This window comes from Phaseolus vulgaris, chromosome 10 (assembly GCF_051622355.1).
Source record: "Phaseolus vulgaris cultivar YP4 chromosome 10, ASM5162235v1, whole genome shotgun sequence".
In the NCBI taxonomy this organism is placed as follows: domain Eukaryota; kingdom Viridiplantae; phylum Streptophyta; class Magnoliopsida; order Fabales; family Fabaceae; genus Phaseolus; species Phaseolus vulgaris.
Window position 1 is genome coordinate 8628959 of NC_143507.1, and position 21045 is coordinate 8650003.

The 21045-nt window shown below is 34.3% G+C and overlaps 1 protein-coding gene and 1 long non-coding RNA gene across 2 annotated transcripts; both read left to right on the top strand.

The window, feature by feature from the left end:
• Nucleotides 1–969: 969 nt before the first annotated feature.
• ARP4 (actin-related protein 4) lies at nt 970–11640 on the top strand. Its single transcript, XM_068621995.1, has 20 exons — nt 970–1235; nt 1325–1416; nt 1759–1938; nt 2033–2106; nt 3759–3839; nt 3923–3983; nt 4081–4130; nt 5272–5326; nt 5942–6019; nt 6118–6171; nt 6831–6884; nt 6957–7017; nt 7422–7473; nt 7663–7729; nt 8419–8481; nt 8557–8619; nt 9067–9129; nt 10137–10201; nt 11067–11135; nt 11287–11640. Exons 1-20 carry the CDS (start codon nt 1223–1225, stop codon nt 11330–11332), a joined length of 1341 nt encoding a protein of 446 aa, XP_068478096.1. The 5' UTR covers nt 970–1222; the 3' UTR covers nt 11333–11640.
• Nucleotides 11641–15883: 4243 nt separating this feature from the next.
• Nucleotides 15884–17687, top strand: LOC137819303 (uncharacterized). The gene is made up of 5 exons (XR_011082267.2): nt 15884–16489; nt 16580–16788; nt 16899–17114; nt 17209–17350; nt 17491–17687. It is a non-coding gene; the product is annotated as an uncharacterized LOC137819303 (long non-coding RNA).
• Nucleotides 17688–21045: the final 3358 nt, after the last annotated feature.

Below are 21045 nucleotides of genomic sequence, written 5' to 3' on the forward strand. Positions count from 1 at the left end.
ACATGTGACCATATGACGAGTCAAATGCATAAGTGTTTTAGCATAATGTTAAGCACTTGACCCAACATGAGTTTAATTCTCAATGACACAATTGTTTAGGAGACGATTATTGCACCAATTGTTTCATAATAGAAGTTAGGTAGAGCAAGTCACAATATAAAGTGTGATTCGTACCAGACAATTATCAAAGGAAATTGTTATAAGGTGTATAAATTGTCCCATGATAGAGGTCAAATTGGTCAAATCACAATCGGATCATGACACTTGAATTACGACATTCTTAAATAAATAAAAAAGTTGTGTCAAAATTATTAACTATAATTTTTAAGTATAATGTAAGTATTGGATCCAAAACTTGATGATTAAAGCATCTTTTATCTACCAACCAGATAATGAACCTTAAAAATAATGTGGCTACATGTTCAAACATAAATATATTCAAATCAATATTTTTAACAAATTCATTTTAATATAAGGTTTCTAATAGTGTAATGTTCAACAACATACAACTATTAGTTTTTTTATACTACCATATTTAAATTTTACATATATAGTTTACCATATTTAAATTTTACATATATAGTTTATAATAATATGTAGAAGGAATTTCTTTTCAGTGTACACATTTTTTTTTAATTTTAGTCTTTATAATATTGAATCATAACAAATTTAATAATTATTTATTTTAAATTGAAAATTTAAATTTAAAAAATTTAGAAAAATTTGAATTTGAAAAAATATTTCTCTAGATAAATATAAAGTACTGAACAAAAATAAATTAAGAAAAAATGTTGGAGGCTCGTAACGTGTGGGTTTTAGGTGATGATATTTTCAAACCTATAAAATAAAATGAAAGAAATTTATTTAATAACTCAAAATAATAATATTTTAGTAATATTTGTTTTATTTTTAATTTTTTAATTTTATTATTACATTGTTAAAGTAGTTGTGAAATAGATGTAAATTTTTAAAGGAATATTAAGTATTATTTTCCTATGAATTATCGTAGCCCTTACCATACCCTAATTTTTCGTTCTTCAAATCGCGCGCGCTTCTCACTTCTACTCTCCTCCTCCGACTACCTCGCCGGAAATTCCCGCGGCGGCGTTCCATTTCGCCGCAGCTTCTCTCTCTCTCTACTGAAACCCTAGAGAGAGAAAATCCGTAAACCTTAAATTAAAAAACCCTAATTCACCTGTCGAGTTCGTAGCCAGTCACAGCCATGTATGGCGGTGGTGAGTATCCAAACCTGTTCTCCTTGTTCTCGTTCTCCTTCTCCTTCTGAAGAGTGAACTCAATTTTCTTCGTTTGCCTGATTCCACAGATGAAGTATCAGCTATAGTATTTGACTTGGGTTCACACACATGTAAAGCTGGTTATGCCGGTGAGGATGCTCCCAAGGCCGTATTTCCGTCTGTAAGTGTTTTCGCTCCTCTTTTTACTTTTCTGAAATTTCGGGGATTTGTTTTTTGTTTACTGTTTTTCCTACATTGTTGTACCGTTTATCGTTTTTATAGGTAGGGTGAAATTGTTTCCATTTTGTTTTGTTTTGTTGATAGAGTATTGAATTTTGTTATGCTTTGAGTTAATAATAAAGTGGACACTGGCATTTTTGTGTGGTGATAGGCTACTACTGCTTGATGTGTAGTTGGGTGCATTTATAATTTATAGTTGATTGGAAGGTATCAGGAAAATTGATGGGTAGTTTGATTGTTGATAATGAATTGGTGGTTGTCTTGTCTCTGTGTGTGAATTTAGGTTGTTGGAGCAATTGATCAAATGGATGTTGATGAAGCAGATGATGATGCCGAGAAGAACTCTGCCTCAGTTGGGGAATCAAAGAATAATCTTAGAAATGCTGATTCTGACAAGGCCAAGGGAAAGAGGAAATTGTTTGTAGGATCGCAGTCCTTGGGGTACCGTAGAGACTATATGGAGGTAACCCTTTTGTAGTGGCTTTCTTGATTTGATTAGGATTAGTAATTTATTTTTAACAATGAATAGTTGTTGTTTTATATTTTTGTGTTAGCAGGTGCTGTCTCCATTTAAGGATGGAATTGTAGCTGACTGGGATATTGTTGATAGCATATGGGATCATGCCTTCAGGTCAATACTGATTTTCTGAACTGTCTGTGATATGTATTGTAGGATTGTGTTTTCCTTTCTGCATTGATTATTTTATGGCAGATATGGTTGGAATTTGATAAAGTTCATGTGATTCCTTTTTTGATTATTTGATGATTCCTCTCAAAAGCAATTGTCCAAAGAATAGTTGATCTGTTACCTATATCTAAAGCACATAAATACACGAGAAATCTCGGTATTAATGGTGGATAATAATTGTTTGATAGCAATGAAGATTCTGTTCCAAACATTGATGGCCCATACCATAAATATTTATCATACTTTTACTTTATATTGGCTGTACAAGGCCTCACTCAGCCCTTCTCTTTCATGTACGGATTGACAACATTACTGGAACACAGGAATAGTTAGCAAACATCAAGTTGTTAGGTTAAACAGGGGGTGACATCATACCGCAAGTTGCACATGTTAGGTATTTTGGATCTGTCTTAGAAAATAATGGGAGAAATTGAAGGGGAGAAGTGCATATAAATCAAACTGATGAAGTAAACACATAGATTATTTAAGGGCACATTCAAACTAAAAGAGGAAATTCTATCAAATAGCTATATGATCGATGATGCTTTGTATGGTAGTGAATGCTGGACAACAAATTGCAAAAGAGAATAGATAAGTATACTAGAGATGATAATGCTGAGATGAATGAGTGAATAAGAAAAGAAAGGAAAGAAAGAACAAAGAACAAAGATACATGGGAAAAGAGTTGGAGTAGCACTGTTTTGGAGAAGAGAAGATAACAAAAAACTCACATAATAGTGATTTGGCCATGTAAGAAGGTCAACAAAGGCTCAAACAAGAAAAGTTGACCAAATTGAACTTAGTGCAATTAAAAGGGTAGAGGAACCATTAAAAAAACCATAAAATGAATTTGTTGAAAACATTGATTTGAATATATCTCTATATTGTTTGAACCATGTAACCAAAGTGCATGTTTGGATGGGATTATTTTGAAGAATCATTATCTGATTGATAGATAAAAGTTGCTTTTATCACCAAGTGTTGGATCAAACACTTACCATTATACCAAAAACTATAGCTAATAGTTAAGACAACTCTTTCTATTTAAGAGCGTAGTAGTTTAAGTGTCATGATTCGATTGTGACTTGACCCATTTGACCTTTGTCACGGGATAATTTATGCACCTTGTAACAATTTCCTTCGGTAATTTCCCCGCTACGAATCAAACTCTTCTATTGTGACTTAAGCTACCTAACTTCTGCTGAGACAATTGGTGCAATAGTCTTCTCTTAAACAATTGCCCCACTAGGAATTAAACTCATGTTGGATCAAGTGCTTATCACTATGCCAAAGCGACTAATTGTCAGGTTGTAACTCTTTCTACTTAAGAGTGTAATAGGCCAAACACTAGGATTCAATTATGACTTAGTTCTCCTTCCTTCTGGCATGGAACAATTGATGAACCTTGCAACGCCAAGATATTAGATTCTTTTTGTTAGTTCTTTTCCTAGTCTTGCTTTGACATTTTTTTTAAATTTTTATTATTATATTACATATTTCATATACCTTAGGAATTATTTTATTTGTCACTGGCTGCACATTCTTTTTCTGGTAGAGAGTGCCTATTGATCAGCCATGCTTTCTGTTTTTGGTAGGGAGTGCCTATTGATTGATCCTAAAGAGCATCCTATGCTCCTTGCTGAGCCTTCTTCAAACTCTCAACAGCAGAGAGAAAGGTATTCTTATTATAATTTATTGTCTAGAATTATGAGCTCATCTTAAAGTGTCAGTATGTATAATTTGGATTTTATTATTGCAGGACAGCAGAGCTTATGTTTGAGAAGTACAAGGCACCTGCATTATTTTTGGCGAAGAATGCTGTTAGTGCTTCGCCAACCTATACTTCATAAAATAATATCTGTTGTGGAGTGAGAACAAAAAAGGTACTGAACGTTTATTCCTTGTGTTCACATACAGGTTCTGACTTCCTTTGCATCAGGGCGTGCTACGTCATTAGTTGTTGATGGGTAAGAGATCATGAGGTTATTCAATGGTAGTTTTGTTCTTATTCTGCTGTAGTATCATTGTGAACAATGGTGTTTTCCTTCATTTCCGTATAACAATTGCTTACCTTTCAAAATATTATATATGGACGGCCTAAGTTATATTTGTCCTTGTCTTGTTTAACTAGATCTTACATGGCTTACTTTTACCATATATAGTAAGATAAAATAGGAATTTGGAATTATAGAACAAATAATGTAGATCAAGATAGATCTCTCTTGTGCTGAAATCAAAGAAAAAAAATGATGGGAAATTCTGCAGATGCACAGAATATTTCACTCCTCAAATTCTTGCCACCTTTCTCATTTTTTTGCTAGTTCTCCCAGATTCTCTCTTCTCTTTTTTCTTCCAACCTACTCCTTTTTTCACACTCAATGCCATGTAATCAGTAATCAGTATCGCAGTTTACAGTTGAAATTCTTCTTCAGCCTGTGTTCTCTTATACTTGCTTGAAGCAGTAGTCATATACTTTCACTTTAGTATCAAGATAAAAAAAGTTTCATTCATGTACTTGAAATCACTGAATCAAAAGAGTCGACAATGACATATAAGAAATTATACTTGTTTTTATTTTATTTCAGTTCTGGAATAGGAAGTTTACGGTTATTACAGTTAACTGTATGAAATAAATACCAAGAGGGTTTTGCTTATTCTAAATTATTGTTAAATAAATAAGTAACCTGCGACCTTACGTTGAGAAATAATAATTTGAAAGCTTCTCTGTTATGTATGTTAACATGCCTAAAGATTGTTATTTTCCTGCTCAACCATTTTAAAGTAGTCATTTGGGTTTGGTGACAAGCAATGAGACTTTGCCAATATTTCTTTTAAAAAAGTGGAATGGGTTAGCACCATATTGGAGACATCATAGGAGGCTGATAATGATGAAAGTTGAATTTCCTACTATTTGAGTCAAAGCAATGCATTGGGTGGACTAAATTGAAAAACTTTAAGCATATACATATTAGATTGAGAATTCAATTGAGAAAATTGAAAAGGGGAAGGAGAAAATGTACAACTTTTTCTATATTTATTATTACTTCTAATATGTTAGACTAACATGCCAGAAACATAACATTTTCTTCATTATTCCATTGTTTTCAGTGGTGGAGGGTCAACTACAATTGCACCAGTACACGATGGTTATGTTCTTCAGAAGGTATTCATTACTATTGAATCCAATAAAATTGACATTGGAATTTCAATATTTAGTTTTGTTATCCAATTTATTAAATTTGACTTTGATGTTGTTAGAAGAACCTGCATTGACCCAATTTACTGTATACACCACTCTGGAAAAGGTTTTTTTAAGGCTTAAAGGATGAAGTGGGTATTTGAAAAGGATCTCCTAACTCAACATGGGTTATAGATAAATTTGAACTGATGTGATTATTTGATTAACAGTGCGAAATATATACATCAAATGTATAAAAGAAAATCCTGAGAAAACACTGAAGCTCTTATTTATTGGCCATAATCTCTATATTATTACTCAGTCATTAGATTGTGTTTTACAAAACTACAACAAGTATCAAAATTGTAAGAGAGAAAGACTATGGATATGTGAGGTACTATTGCTTGCCTAGGTAATTTACAAACTAATATTTTTTCATGTATCTTCTGCATAATGTCTGCCATTATGTGTGTGCCACATACACACACATGTCAAATTAAGAATATAATGTTTTATTGTACTCAACATTTATATTTGAGATTTGGCTAATACTATACGTCTTTTTGTCTGCTCATATCTCTACTTTGTTAACAACATAAGGCTGTGGCAACCTCTCCAATTGGAGGAGAATTTCTTACAGATTGCTTGATGAAAAGCTTGGAAAGCAAGGGTATTACGGTGGGTGACAAAAATTACTTACTATATTTGTCAGTGATCATATAAAATAAAGATGCTCTGACTTTATCTGCCTGAGATTTTTCCCTTTTTTGGCATAGATGAAACCACGTTATTCCTTTAGGAGAAAGGAAATACGCCCTGGAGAGTTTCAGGTATAATGTTTTCATCCTGATGACTTCTTAGTAACATTTTTTTTATTCAATTTGCTTGCAATCATTAAAGTGTGAGGCAGCCAGATCCAGGTTTTTTTTTCCTGTTGTTTTCTTTAAAATTTGAACTTGGGTATTATATGTACTGCTTGTGCCTCAAGGGCTTCTGGATGGTTGTAATATGGTTTTTCTTGTCTCTTTTAATTGAGTGTTCTTCTTGAGCTGTTTTCAGTTATGGATGTAATTTGATGAAACTGGTAAGTGCCAGTATACTTCTGGTAGTGATCTGAACTGAATAATTTGGACATCGTACTAAATGTTTGCACATGTTAGCAAATTGATTTTAAACTTTAGGTATAAAAGAGGGAACAGTGTTAGCCTTTTAGGTATAGAATTAAGGATCAGAACAACGAAGAAAAAGTGAGTTGTAGTTATCTTACATCCTTTATTTCAGTTACATTATAACCTTGCATCTGTTATTTCAATTAATATTTAAAAGTAATTATAGAACTTTTGGGGCAAATGAGCAAAATTGACTTTTTTTTTTACTTTATTAGCACCAAAATTTAGTTTTTGGCTCGTACCTTTCTATATGATTTCAACTGCCATTGTATGCATAAATGATTACTATTTCTCATTATTTTTTTTTCTGAACCTTGCAGACAGTAGATATTGATTTTCCAAATACAACTGAAAGCTACAAACTCTATTCGCAGGTCTGTGAATGGCGATGTAATATCTCATAACTTTCTGCATTTTCTTTATCTGATGTCTGTTCTCTTATGCAGAGGGTGATTGCCAGTGATATCAAGGAATGTGTGTGCCGTGCACCGGATACTCCTTATGATGGTTTGTTTACCTCTTGTTGTGTCACCTTGTATAATGTTTTGAATATTATTGGAAGTGTGCTCTTGTTTGAATAGTATTGTTGCTGTGTTTTATTGTTCTTTAATGGCTTGTGGAAAAGGTTCCTAGTTTTTATTGTGGCATTCTTTTATTTCCTTTGCTCTCCTTTCTCTATGTACACCTCTTAGATATCTTTTTATGTGATGCCTCTTGTGATGTAATTTGTTCAACTTGATGTATGGGCTTTCACTTAGGCCATATATGATATTTTTTCAATCATCTGGTTTAGTGATAAACATGTACCAGTTCAGTCAGTCCTTTATAGCTCTAGAAGATGCTTTTACCTTGGTTCCAATAGAATTGCAGTTTCTGTACATTAAAACTATATTTTTCCCTTTATTTGACAGAGAGTGCATATTCAAACATCCCAATGACCTCATATGAGCTTCCTGATGGCCAGTAAGTCAGTGTTATTCTTTTTAATTGAAACATGGATGAGGATGGAATGAATGTCGTTTTATCTTCAAAATATCTTCTTTCATTTAATGTGCTACTATTTGTACTTCATAGCCTGATTGCTGCTTCTGGTTTTTAGTGTAACTTTTTGTCTATTGTTTTGTTTATGATGTATTTATTTTTATCATGCAGGACACTTGAAATTGGATCTGACAGATTTAAGATTCCAGATGTTCTTTTCAATCCATCCCTGGTTCAGGTATGTGGCTTGCATGCATAGATGTGATTAGTTTGTCTTGTTCATTTAATATAAATCATTTATGGTATTTCATGTTCTTAGAAATATGCCAAGGATTTCTTGCAAGGACTTTAAGCAATGTTGTTAAACCCTTAATGTACTAAGGACTTTAAGCACCTACAGGCGAGGTGCCAAAAGACACTTCCCACTGAAGATTGTTGTTAAGAATTGAATGAAAGACATCTTTATGAAATTGTTAATCTAAATATATGGTGACACTAATGAGTAATAGGATTCTTGTTCAATAACTTGCAATGTCACAAGTTTTCTTTATACAAAAAAATTTAAATAACTCAGTATGTAGCTTCAATCTGCAATATAAACATAAAAGTAAATAATGATTCAAGCCATATTAATTTTGAAAAAGAAATAATTCAAAGACATAATGTCTATACACCTAGCAATGCCCTATATGTGAAAATATTTTCCTTTTGGATGTGTACTGTAAAAAAGTTTTAAAATTTTTTAATGCAATTTTCTCCCTCTCTTCCCCTTGTGCCACAATGAAATCTTCTGTCTGGTGGTCATTTATTTTGATGTTCTGTCTGGTCCATTTTTTGTTGTGCTTCTATTTTGTTCTGCAGTTCTTTAACATATTTCTGTTCTTCTCTTCTGTCTACTAATTTTCTTATTGTGTCAATGGTGTACAGTCAATTCCTGGCATGGAGAGCTTTGCTGAAATTGCTCCTTCAGTTCGTGGCCTTCCTCAAATGGTAATTTATTAAACTTAAAGCGTATTTGTTTGAAGTACCTGACTTGCTTTTGCTGATTGTTTTACCATTTTGTAGGTCATTGAAAGCATTAACAAGTGTGATGTAGACATTCGAAGAGAGTTGTTTAGTAGTATACTGGTAAAGTTGATTTCCATTTTATTTCTTTTTCTTTTACTTTGTGTGTGTACACACACACACTCATACTCAAGTAGTTCTTATTTAGTTTGCCAAGTTCAATTTTGGTGTAAAAAGAGATACAGGGGCATCCTTTTTTTTATGGAAAATTTTGGAGTTATTTTGAGATTGGGTTGCAGTTGTTGGGGTGGGTGGAAGTGTTGCCCTAGTTGTTGTTTCAGGATATTACACGCATAATAACTTGTGCTTTTATCTTGATTGGAATTTTATTTGAGTTCTATTTTTAGTCAAATGACCTTTTACGCAGAACTTAACTGACAATTATTTGCTGAAACCATGATGTACATATTTATTATGTATAGTCTATGATCACTTGATAGGTTTTTTGAAGCATTTCATTTCAATATCTTTACCTGGTAAATTAAAGTTGATTTCGTTTATCACATGCAGCTTGCTGGTGGTACAGCTTCAATGCAACAACTAAAGGAACGGCTTGAGAAAGACTTGCTAGAGGTATATATTTCAACAAATGAGCCCTTGTGTATTTTATTCAGAGTGCAAGGCTTTATAGGAGGGACTTGTAAATCTGTCTATAAATTCTATAATTTATTGGCTGAAGCTTTTGTCTTCACCTTTTTTGTAGATTATAATTAAGTACATTTGATTTCTGTATAGAAGGCTTGTGGAGTGTTTTTACTTCTATTTTAAAAAAAAATCAACTTCTTTTTACTTCCAAATATAATATTGAAGGTAAATCTGTACTTTTGGTTTCCTTTGGGGTCTTTCTTCAGCGGAACTTTCATATGCAAGGCATTGGAGAGATTCTATGTGCTAATATATATATATATATATATATATATATTTTTTTTTTTTTCTTAGCTTTCTTTTGGGATGAAATTTTGTGTAACCTTTTAAGTTAATTTTTTTTTTATGAAATCTGTTCAAAACCAAGAATTGAAAAGAGACACGAAAGATTTTTATTGAATAGGATGAAAGAACAAGAAATAGGAGACTATCCTGTTCCTCCCAGGGTTTCATTTTTCCCTTTACAAAGGATTTCTCCTTTCACGAGAAGCTAATGCTCATCTACAAATGAAGATATTTATACCTGTCTTCTATCCTTCTCCCCCTGTTTATACCTGACTAACACCTCATCAACTAACAAACTCATTAATGTTTGGACTATCTTAACCCTTATATCTTAACATACTGATGTTAACGACAACAGAAAATCTATATCATTGTAAAGTCCAATCGTAATCTGTAAGATTGTGGTCAAAGTGGATTATAAACCTTTAGCTAAAGCTTCTGCAGGCTGGCAGTTCTAACAAGGGGAGATTAATTGAAAACATTTATTAGAATTTCTTAGAAGTTATATTTGAGTTTATAATATTATAAAAATCAACACATTGGATCTATTTAAATTAATTCACCAGATGGCATGTGATCACCATTGTTTTTCAAGAAGCTGGAACGATTAATTGTAGTAAGAATTGACTACAATTTCATTTCCATTGCAGGAGTCCCCTCAAGCTGCCAGAGTAAAAGTATTGGCCAGTGGGAATGCTACTGAAAGAAGGTTTAGGTGTGTTATCTATCTTGTGTCAATGCACTTATTAATTACGCCATTATCATTTTGCTGTTTTACTTCTCTTTCCTGGTTATTTCCTGCAAAAGAAAAATCAGGTTTATTACAAGTTCTCCATGGTTACACATATCAGTATATGAAGTGGCTAGGTTTTTATTCATCTGGGAAGCAATGTTTTCATTATTCCATTTATTACAGATTTGAAGGCTTTATTTCTATACTTTGGTGGAGTTCAATTTTTACATAAGCAGCCTATTTTATATTTTGTTTTGTTCTTTAACACTGAAAATAAACCATCCTTCAGATGATTTAGGCCTTTCTACGTGAAATAAGAAACTCAAGAAGCTTGTCTAATTGATTTAATTTCTTTCTGTTGTATGAATTTATAACTCCTAAAACTCTGATTTGACTGCCCATGTCTGTTTTCTGGTGTCTTTGGTATGGTTTATTGAGCTTGGAATTTCTGTGAGCTACAACTTTAACTTCTTCATTCTGAAACCACCACTCGGGCTGAAGCAAGAGAATGCATCATAGATGTCAAATGGACTGGAGATCCTGTGAGACAAAATATGTGCCATGCCAGCCTGTTTTTTGTATTGCTTGAACACAATTTTTCTATTGACAAATCTTAAATTGATTGATCAGTGGGATTTTTCTTTGCTACTTCGTGTAGTTTTCTTTTATTAGTTTTGAAAAAACCAACTTAATTTTTGCCCCTCCTTTTTATTGTTATGCTTCCATATCTCTCCAAAATAAGGGGTTGGGGACTCAGATTAACATTTTGTGTTAGTAAATTGTTGATTGATGCATTGTACATATACTTTGTCTTCTAACTTAATTAATGAATGACTTTTATATGCAGTGTTTGGATAGGGGGTAGTATATTGGCATCTCTTGGCTCCTTCCAGCAAATGTGGTTCTCCAAATCCGAGTAATTATCCCCTATTCACCAAATTGTGATCATACTAGTTCATTATTCACATTGCCTTTCTTGTTTTCCCTATTTTATCATAAGAAAAGGAAATTCGCCAAATTAGGCTTCTATTATTGAAAACTGAATCGTTTTAATGCATTTCTGGCAGGTATGAAGAGCATGGAGCTTCATATATCCAAAGGAAGTGTCCATGAGTTGCTGTTGTGCAAGTTTATTTCACTGCCTTTTGTTATGTTGGTGACTTGAGGAAGAGTTGTGAACGCTGAAGTAGTGCTTGTCTACTAATGGATTTTTCTTTTCTATTTGATGATCATTCCCATTAGATCCCATTCTAACTAAATCATTGGCTTCAATTGAATCACGGATCCCCTATAACCTGTAATGATGTAAAGTTTGCCTAGGTCTGTAACAATGCCCTATTTATCAAATTAGATTTATCTTCTGTGTACCTCTTTTCTCTTTTTCTGCTTTGGTAAATGCGAATATTTTGTCTGGACTTAAACTTGTGAAATTATGATTCTAAAGCCATCTTTATACTTTCATTCTTCAACATAAGTTTATGCTTGGTGCTTGTCATCAATGAGATGTGATGTCAACAGAGTTAACTAGTTTGCTTGTGACAGTTTCCATCTTCATTGTACGAAAGTACTTTGGTTTTGGGAGAAAGTTTCTTTGGATTGATTTAGTATTATGATTTGATTCTGTTGCGTGTTCTTTTTTTTCTACTTTAATTATAAAATCTTAGTGAAGGTTTACCATGAATTGTTAGACATTTGATTTTTTTAACAAAAGTAGCAAAGTTTGATTTTAGATTTGAAAATGAAGTTGTGATGGAAGGTATTGCTTTACTTTAAACTTAGGGAATTAGGGGTGTTTCTTTGTTCATTCCTACATTCATGTGAATTTATAAAATTAACAAGGCAGTTTTCAAAAATTCCAAAGCCATCAAAGACCATTCGTTTTTTTTTCTCTCTGTATTTTCATGGACAATGTTGAGAACAAGCAGTGGAAATGACAAATGGGAGTACATGCATATTTGTCCGTCCGTAATCTTGTTATTGGAAAAGGATAATTCTTAACCATTTTCGAATACCTTTTTTTTAACACATTTAATAAATTTTGAATGATATAAGAATGATTCTTTTTGTCTTTTGGATATTCTATTATGTTTTGTTTATGAAACACATTCTATTAACCATCCACAACTCTCAAGGGTAAGTCACAATTTTTTTTCTAATCTAGACACATCTTCAACATGACTTAAGGATGATTAAGGATGAATAATGTGAGTTAGTACCTATTGTTTGGATAAACTTTTCCTAGATGTTGTTATTATAAAAAAATAAATTGATTTTTTTTTATCAAATATTGCAACTTGCTAGACTATTTTTTGGTAAGATTAATTTCTTTAGGACTTAATCAGTTCTTTTAAATTTCAAGTGATAATCTTAAGGTTATTACTATATCAGAGTTGTATAATTCAGAAAATTAATTTTTACAATGTGATTATATACATTTTAATGATCAGTTATGTCTTTTTTTCATGTTAATTGCATATATAGCGACATCCCAATTTTTTTTAATTGATTAATTTGCCCATTGAAAATGTTAGTGTTTGACTATGCTTTAAGCATCATTATATTCTAATTTTACCAACTATCTCACAAGACGAGCTTACTTTTGAGCCAGTTTATGTATTTGTAAATAGTGTTGAAACATCTTTTGATCAATACATTTAGATTATAATTAGATTTTACTTCTTGCATTATTTCATTTTGCAAATTTCACCACAGGTAAAACGACAGAAAGATCCTCCTGTTTTTAAATTTTTTCTTTTGAAAACCTAAATTCGTAAGCCAAATTTTCTCTTTTGAAATTCATATTTTGAAATTCATAACTAACATTTTGGATTTCATTTTCTTGTATACGTTTTTCATTTCAAAATCATTTATGGATTCTCATTTTCAGAAAATAAAATATACACAAATACTTCTGAATTACTTATTCCAGAAAATACTCAATTTTCAGAATCAAGCTTCACATCTCTATTTCAAATCAAAATTTCAAAAATATTTTGGGTATTTAAAAAATTTAGTAATGTAGGCTTTAATTTAAATTTTATAAAGTTGTATTTTTTACATTTAAAACAAGTATCTAAGTGATTATATTTTTAAGATGTACTTAATTTTTTTTTTCAAATTATAATTCTGTACCCTAAGCTATATTGTTCCTGTTAAATGAAATGAAAATTGAAATTAATTATGGTAAATATTTAATTGAAGTAGGATTTTTTTTATTTAATATAGATATATTAAGTTTTCATTGAAGGAAATTCAAATGGTATAATATATATGTCTCTCACTGTTTAAATGGACAGTTATCACAATTATGATATTCAGTTTTGCAAAATAAGTATCTTTTGGATTTATTTTGAACAAGTTGACCCATTTCATCATGAATGAGATTTGTAGTTGGACTTCATCATTGTTGTTTAGACATGTGAGGGTTAAGACTAAAATTTGCACTTATATATCAAGACCAAAAATATTGATTTTAAACACGATGAAGGTGAACTTCATAAGTATTTAAAATGATTTTCTAACGTATAGATGTGGTTAATGAATGTAAAAATTGTAAATGATAAGAAGAACAGGCAATCATAACATGAATGCAAGGAAGTTGAATTGCTTGAAATTTCCCAAAATCAACAACCCCAAGTCATTTAACTTGAGCTCACATTGATGATTTGTTAACTTTTGAACATCAAGCTTAAAATTTTGTTTATTGTACCTTTAGGTGTGATATGTGAGAGATTTTTGTTGTTTTTGTTTGATCAAGGTACTTATTTCTTTCGAGTATTTATGATATGCTCTTAACATGAAATTTACTTTGGTGTCTCATTCATATTCTTTCAAATGTTGTTTTGGTTAGGGAAATTATGGATTTGACTATTATTTCTTTCTAAATAGAACTATTACACTTTATAAGATTTGGTACCATATGAAAATATCTTTTACTTTTATCATAAGTTTGTGTTCACTTTTCAATGATATTTGATCTAACAAAGCAATGACTTGTTGAAACTCAGACTACGAAACATTTAATTTAGCCAGATTGTGGTTGTTTCATCTCTTAGCCCTTATAATAAAAATAATAAATTATGTTATAAAATGTCATGAAATAATGTGTAAAAAATGTATGAAAGAGGAAATATGAGTTCCTATGTTGATGACTTGTCTCTTCAAATTTGCCTTTTTGACTTTTTAAAGTTTGAGGTAATATGTTTGATTGATTGTAGACCTTCGACACCCCAACCAACTTCTTGATACTTTATGGTTGATAATATATTTGTTCCTATATGTGACCATGCATAAGATTTCCTAAGGTGCTACATGATGTTGCAAAAGTTGAAAAACCATATTAATATGTTTCACCTTCAACAATTGCAAATGTTAGTGGAAAGATATTATCATTTCCATCTTTTGCAATTGCTGTGAATAAAATAACATGATATTTTTTTCAGTTACAAAAATAACATTCAATTTAGTAACTGACTTGTATTATTTGAAGCTTTTGATGCATGACTTAAATGATAAAAAAAGATGTTTAGGATGTAATAGGATGAACCTTGCACTTCATCGGTCATATAAGGACTACCAATGTATTGAACTATTGTCCATGAGACACTTTCTTAAACCTCATGCAACTCCATTTAGGAAACTCATTGTATAATTTCTCTTAGTCTTCTAACTCTATGACAAGTGCTTTTTGTTTAGCTTTTCAAGACTTTTAGTATGTCATTGAATAACCGTGACAAGTTTTTATATTTACAATCAAACTTTTGATAGGAATTGATGGATTAGTTTTCACCGATTCAAAAATGATATATAAGATTTAATTTTAGTCTAGGTTTTAATGATCAAGAGATCAACTATAACAAACAAGTTGTTATGGTGTTCTAGGATAAGGGCACAAAGACTGAGAAAAAGAAGGAAAAAGTCTATATAGATGAAATTGTCTTCTATAGACCACATACATTATTGTAAGCCAATCCCTATAGGACAACTGTTCCCTTTGCTAATAGAAATATATAACTATGTCAGCTAATGCTTCTAGATGTAATCTTTGAACTTTGTGGGCTTTGTTATTTTCCTGATGGGCCTAAAAGATGTGGGTCTAGTATCAATTGCCTCCTCCTGGGAAACAACCTTGTCCTCAAGGTTGGTAGGTACTGGGTAAATTGGGCAAAAGGAAGTGAAACAAAAGGAATTGAATTGTGGGCTTTAGGGTAGGAGGAGAGTTGGGCCATAGGAATTGAGTGCGAGGCATTTATTGGGCTGGAATTGGAATTGTACTCTTTGGGCTCTTTAGGATTATTTGTAAAAGGAAGGTTCTTGAGAGTGGGGGTAGGTGAGGAGGTGGGGCCTGCTGGTGTGATTAATGTAGTAGGTGAGAAAGGGTTGGTAGCTGGCGTAATTAATGAAGTAGGTGAGGTAGGTGAGAATTTTGGGTTTGTTGAGGGTAATAACGAATGTGCGTGGGTAGCTGATAAATTAGGCACGACTGGGGTAGGTGAAAAGTTAGGGATAGTGGGTGGTAGTAATGATGGTGTGGATCCACGTGGTTGAATGTTAATGGCTGGACTATGCGGTTCAACACGAGCCGTTGGTGGTGGGCACGTGGTGGAAACTGAAGTGGTTTGAGTGGGGTTTGATATTACCAGTTAGTTTGAAAGTGTAGAGTTAGAAGCAGTGTTTGTTGAAGTAGGACAAAGTGTGGGGATTGTGTGGGAGATGGTCGAGGGGGCATCATCCTCTTGAGACATATGAAAGGAAAGAGGTGGTTTGGGTCCGTGATATGGTTTAAGCAAGGAGATGTGGATCACCGGGTGGATTTTGGAAGAGGGTGGAAGGAGAAGTTCATAGGCAACTTCGCCAATGAGGCGGCTGATGGGGTAAGGACCGTAGAATTTCTGGGAAAACTTGTTTTGACCTCTTGCTAAAAGAGACATTTGTCGATAAGCTTTAGCGACGGAGGAGAACCCAATCACCGACGTCGAAGGTGTGATGGCGTCGACTCTTATTTGTTGTTAGTGCCATGCGCTGTTGCGTTTTCGCGAGGGTGGCCTTCAACTGATGGAGCATCTGTGTACGTTTTTGGAGCGTGGTGTCAAGGGTGGGCTCTGTCGCTGTTCCTGGAACGTAGTCGGGGATTGTTGGTGGAGGTCGTCCATATAGCGCTTGGAAAAGAGTCGTGTTGATGGCAGAGTGATATGATGAGTTGTACCAGAACTCTGCTAGATGTAAAAATTTGTACCAAGTTCGCGGATTGTCATTGGTAAAACATCTCAGGTATATTTCTAAACTCCTATTGATAACTTCTGTTTGACCATCCGTTTGTGAATGGTAAGCTGTGCTAAATTTTAATTTGGTGTCTTATAGGTGAAACAATTCTTTCCAAAAATGGCTAAGGAATAGAGGATCCCGATCAGAAATGATAGACTTTGGAACTCCATGCAACCTGCAAATTTCAATAGAAAAACGGTGAGCTAACTGGGTGGCAATAAAGGAGGTGGGTAGGGTAATAAAATGGGTAGACTTGGATAGTCTATCACAGACTACCCATATGACAGTGTGGCCAAAATATGAAGGTAAGTGGGTGATAAAATCTGTGGTTAATTCTTCCTAAAGCTTGGCTGGTATAGGTATTGGTTGGAGTAATCCTAAAGGTTTTTGATTGCTGGGTTTGTTTTGTTGGCAGGGAAGACACTGTTTGATGTATGTTTTTGTATCACGGTACATTCTGGGTCAGTAGAAGGAGGTGGCTAGTCGTGCCATGGTTGCTTTGAGACCCGAGTGACTTGCGGATGGAGTGGCGTGAAATTCGTGCAAAATTGTAGAACGAAGGGCACCCCTAGCAGGCAAATAAAGGCGTTGACGATGGTAAATGAGACCTCGTTGAAGATTGTATGCTGAGGTAGGTGATGACAATAAATTTTGCACTTCTTTTGTCCCTTCTTCTGATGCATAATAATGGTATAATTCTGTGACGATATTGGGAATCGATGAAGACTCTGCTAAAAAGAGGGAGATGGTGGTCTGGATAAAAAATCAGTGACTTGGTTGTTGTGTCCTGAACGATATATGATTTCGAAGCTGTACCCTAAGAGCTTGGTGGCCCATTTTTGTTGGTTAGGCGTGTGGCAAACATTGGTAAGTAATGCCTTCAGACTTTGCTAATCTGTTATGATTTGAAATGTGTTCCAATAAGATAGTGCCGCCATTTTTTCACTGCCTCTGTAATGGCTAGCATTTCTCGAACATACACTGAGCTGTTTTGCATTTTTTGACAGAGTTTTTTTGCTGAAAAACGCAAGAGGATGACCTTCTTGAGATAGGACTGCACCAATGGCAACATTCGGCGCATCTGTTTCAACAACAAAGGGTAGAGAAAAATTTGGAAGATGCAGTACTAATGCCGTAGTTAATTTTTTTTTTTCAATTGTACAGAGGACTCTTGAGCCGTTGTAGTCCATGTAAACTTTGTCAATCTTAGTAAATCCGTGAGTGGAGAGGCAAGAGTGGCATAACTGCAAATGAATTTTCTATAAAATCCCGTAATTCCCAAAAAAGCGTGGAGAGTGGTGAGGGATGTGGGTCTGGGCCAAAGGAGGATGGCCTGTATTTTGTTTGTGTCAGAGGTGATTGTGCCTTCTTGAATGAGATGGCCCAGATAAGAAACTTGGGTAGTGGCAAAAACACATTTAGACTCTTTAACAAAGAATTTGTTGTTTTCCAATAACTCTAGAACTAGAGTCAGGTGCTGGATGTGTTCTGGCATAGACTGACTATAAATGAGGATGTCATCAAATTACACTAGGACAAAATGGCGTAGATGTGGTCTTAGGAGGTCATTCATGGCTGCTTGGAAGGTAGAGGGTGCATTAGAAAGGCCAAAAGGCATAACGAGAAACTCGTAGTGCCCATCAAAAGTTCTAAATGCTGTTTTGTGGCAATCCTTGGGGTCTACTCTTATTTGATGATACCTTGAGCGAAGATCTAGTTTGGTGAACACCTTAGCCACAATTAACTCATCCAATAACTCATCAATTGTGGGAATAGGGAAACGATCCTTCACTATGATAACATTTAGGGCTCTGTAGTCTACGCAAAAACGCCAAGTGCCATTTTTTTATCAATATGACTGGGGATGAGAAGGGACTGGTGCTGGGACGTATGATGCCTTCGGTTAGCATTTCTTAAATGAGGGATATCATAATGTGTTTATGGGCGTGTGGATAGCGGTAGGGTTTGATATTAATTGGGGAGGATTGGGGAAGGAGGGGAATGTGATGGTTGTGGGGTTGGTGAGGGGGTAGGCCATGAGGACGTGAAAAAATTGTAGTGTATTTTTGTAACAACTGGTTAATATCTGGATGGGGAGAAGGGTTGGGGGCAATGGATAGTGGGGTGATGTGATTGGAAGGTAAGAAGATGTATAGAGGCTACAACGTTGTTATGTAAGAGTTGGCAAATATGGTTGGGTGAAGCATGGGTGTGGAGAAGTTTGGTGGTGCCATGGAGGGTAATTGAAAAACCCTTATGATTAAAGGAAAGATGAGGTATTGAAAAATCAGCTTGTAAAGGACCCAAGGAACGTAGCCAGTCCATTCCAAGGACCATATCAGCGCCTTCAATTGGGATAAGGTAGAAGGGAATGGAAAAATTATGGTGTTGGATGAAAAATGAAACATTAGGACAAAGAGACGAACAATGTATTCGTGATCCGTTTCCCACCATGACTGAAAATGGTGTTATAAGAATGGTACACAATTGGACGTGGTTTGCTAGACGGGGTTGTAGTATGTTGTGGGAGCTGCTGGTGTCTATAAGGATAGTGATAGAAAGGTGACCAAGGAGACCTTCAAGTTTAAAAGTATTGGAGGAAGGGGTTCCAGAGAGGGCTTGGAATGATAGGTTAATATGAGTATCGTTAGTTCTGGGTTGGAAAAGTCTAGTCCGGGGTCGAAAAAAGGGGGGAATTGTGGGTTGGAAAAAATGTGTGGGGAGGTATTAGTAGGGTGTTCTAGGGTGAGGTCTTCATTCAACAATAATAGAAAACGACTAGAATTGCATTTGTGACCTGGAAATTTTTTTGCATCACAATTGTAGTAGAGGTCAGTAGCTTTGCGCTCTTGGAGTTGGACGAAGGTGAGTTTTTTTATGGGTAGTTGAGGGGGTGTAGTGGAGGGTGGCTGGGGTGGAAAAGAGGGACGTGGTGGGGGTAATAAATGTGGTGAAGGTTGGGGTAAAAAAGGCACCTGGCGTATAACACGTTGGAGTCCTGGAACTTAGATTCTAATAACTTTGCAAGGCCCATGGCTTGTGTGATTGAGCTGGGTTGGAGAACAACCATTTCCCTCCGTATGTCAGGGATGAGGTCGGAGATGAAACAATTTAGAATAATTTCAGGTGTAAGGCCCAAAACTTGATTGCAAAGTTTTTAAAAAACCTTTTGATATTCAACTACAGTGCCATGTTGTCGGAGTTTAAATAACTCAGCCTGGTGGTTGGCATAAGTGGAGGGGCCAAAACGCAACTCCAAAGCCCTACTAAAAGAGATCCAATTAGTGAGTTGGTGATTTTGACACATCCATTTGAACCAACTGAGAGCATCACCCCGCATATAGAAAGCAACCATGTTTAAACGGGATTCCCCGAGAATGGTATAAAACTGAAAAAATTGATCAGCTTGAAATAACCAATTTAATGGGTCCGTACCATAAAAAAAAGAAAGCTGAATTTTAGGGGGGCGTATAGGTGAAGGAGGGATGGTGGAAGGAATGGTGGTGGTAGTGGTGGGATGAACGTTAGGTTGAGAAGTATTTGATAGAGGTGGTGGAGGAGCAGTTGTAGCATCTATGGAGAAATGCCCGATGGAAGTATTTGGATCTATAACAGGGGCAGTGTTATGATGTGGAATGGATAGGGTAGTGAAAATGCTGGTAAGGGTATTGGTTAGGGTATCATGTTTAGATTCTAATGCCATTTGACGGGCTCCCATGGTTTCTTGGGTGGTATGGAATTGGGTATGCAAATCAACTAATTTTTCTATGATAGTTTGGAGTGTTTCTTCCATATCTTTGATGGTTTTGGGAGGCATGGAGGTAGGTCAATGAAAGCACCAAGTTGTTACAATGTTCTAGGATAAGGGCACAAAGACTGAGAAAAAGAAGGAAAAAGTCTATATAGATGAAATTAAAAATCACTCTCCCCCTCTGTTACATAGAATTTGTCTTATATAGACCACATACATTATTGTAAGCCAATCCTTATAGGATAGCTGTTCCCTTTACTAACAGAAAGATATAATTATAAGATATTCCCTTAGATATGACAGCTAATGCTTCTAGATGTAATCTTTAAACTTTGTGGGCTTTGTTATTTTCCTGATGGGCCTAGAAGATGTGGGTTTAGTATCACAAGCTGACAAGTTTCATTTTTTCTTTAATTTGTCATTGCTTGCAGATTCTAAAAGACGCTCTCAATGTCCATTGACAATCCTAACCTTAATTATGCATATTTGTCAACTTTAGACCCTAAGAAAAAAAAAATAAAAATATGCCCATGATTAATGTAAGATTTCTCAATTGTAGTTATTTTGCTTCAAAACACATGTCTTTCCAAATGTCACTTTGTTGGTATTGCAATATTGATTGGAAGACTATGGTTATTGTGTTGTACTCTAGTCCTTTTTAAGGGAGATTGATTGCTTTTTTCATTGTTACTAAAGTCATTCACATTCTCACTTGTAATTGGTTCATTATTGACAGACACAATGGTTTAGTACACCATCTCTTTAATTAAAGGTTAAGTTTTGGTTCAATATCCCAAATATCCCAATTAAA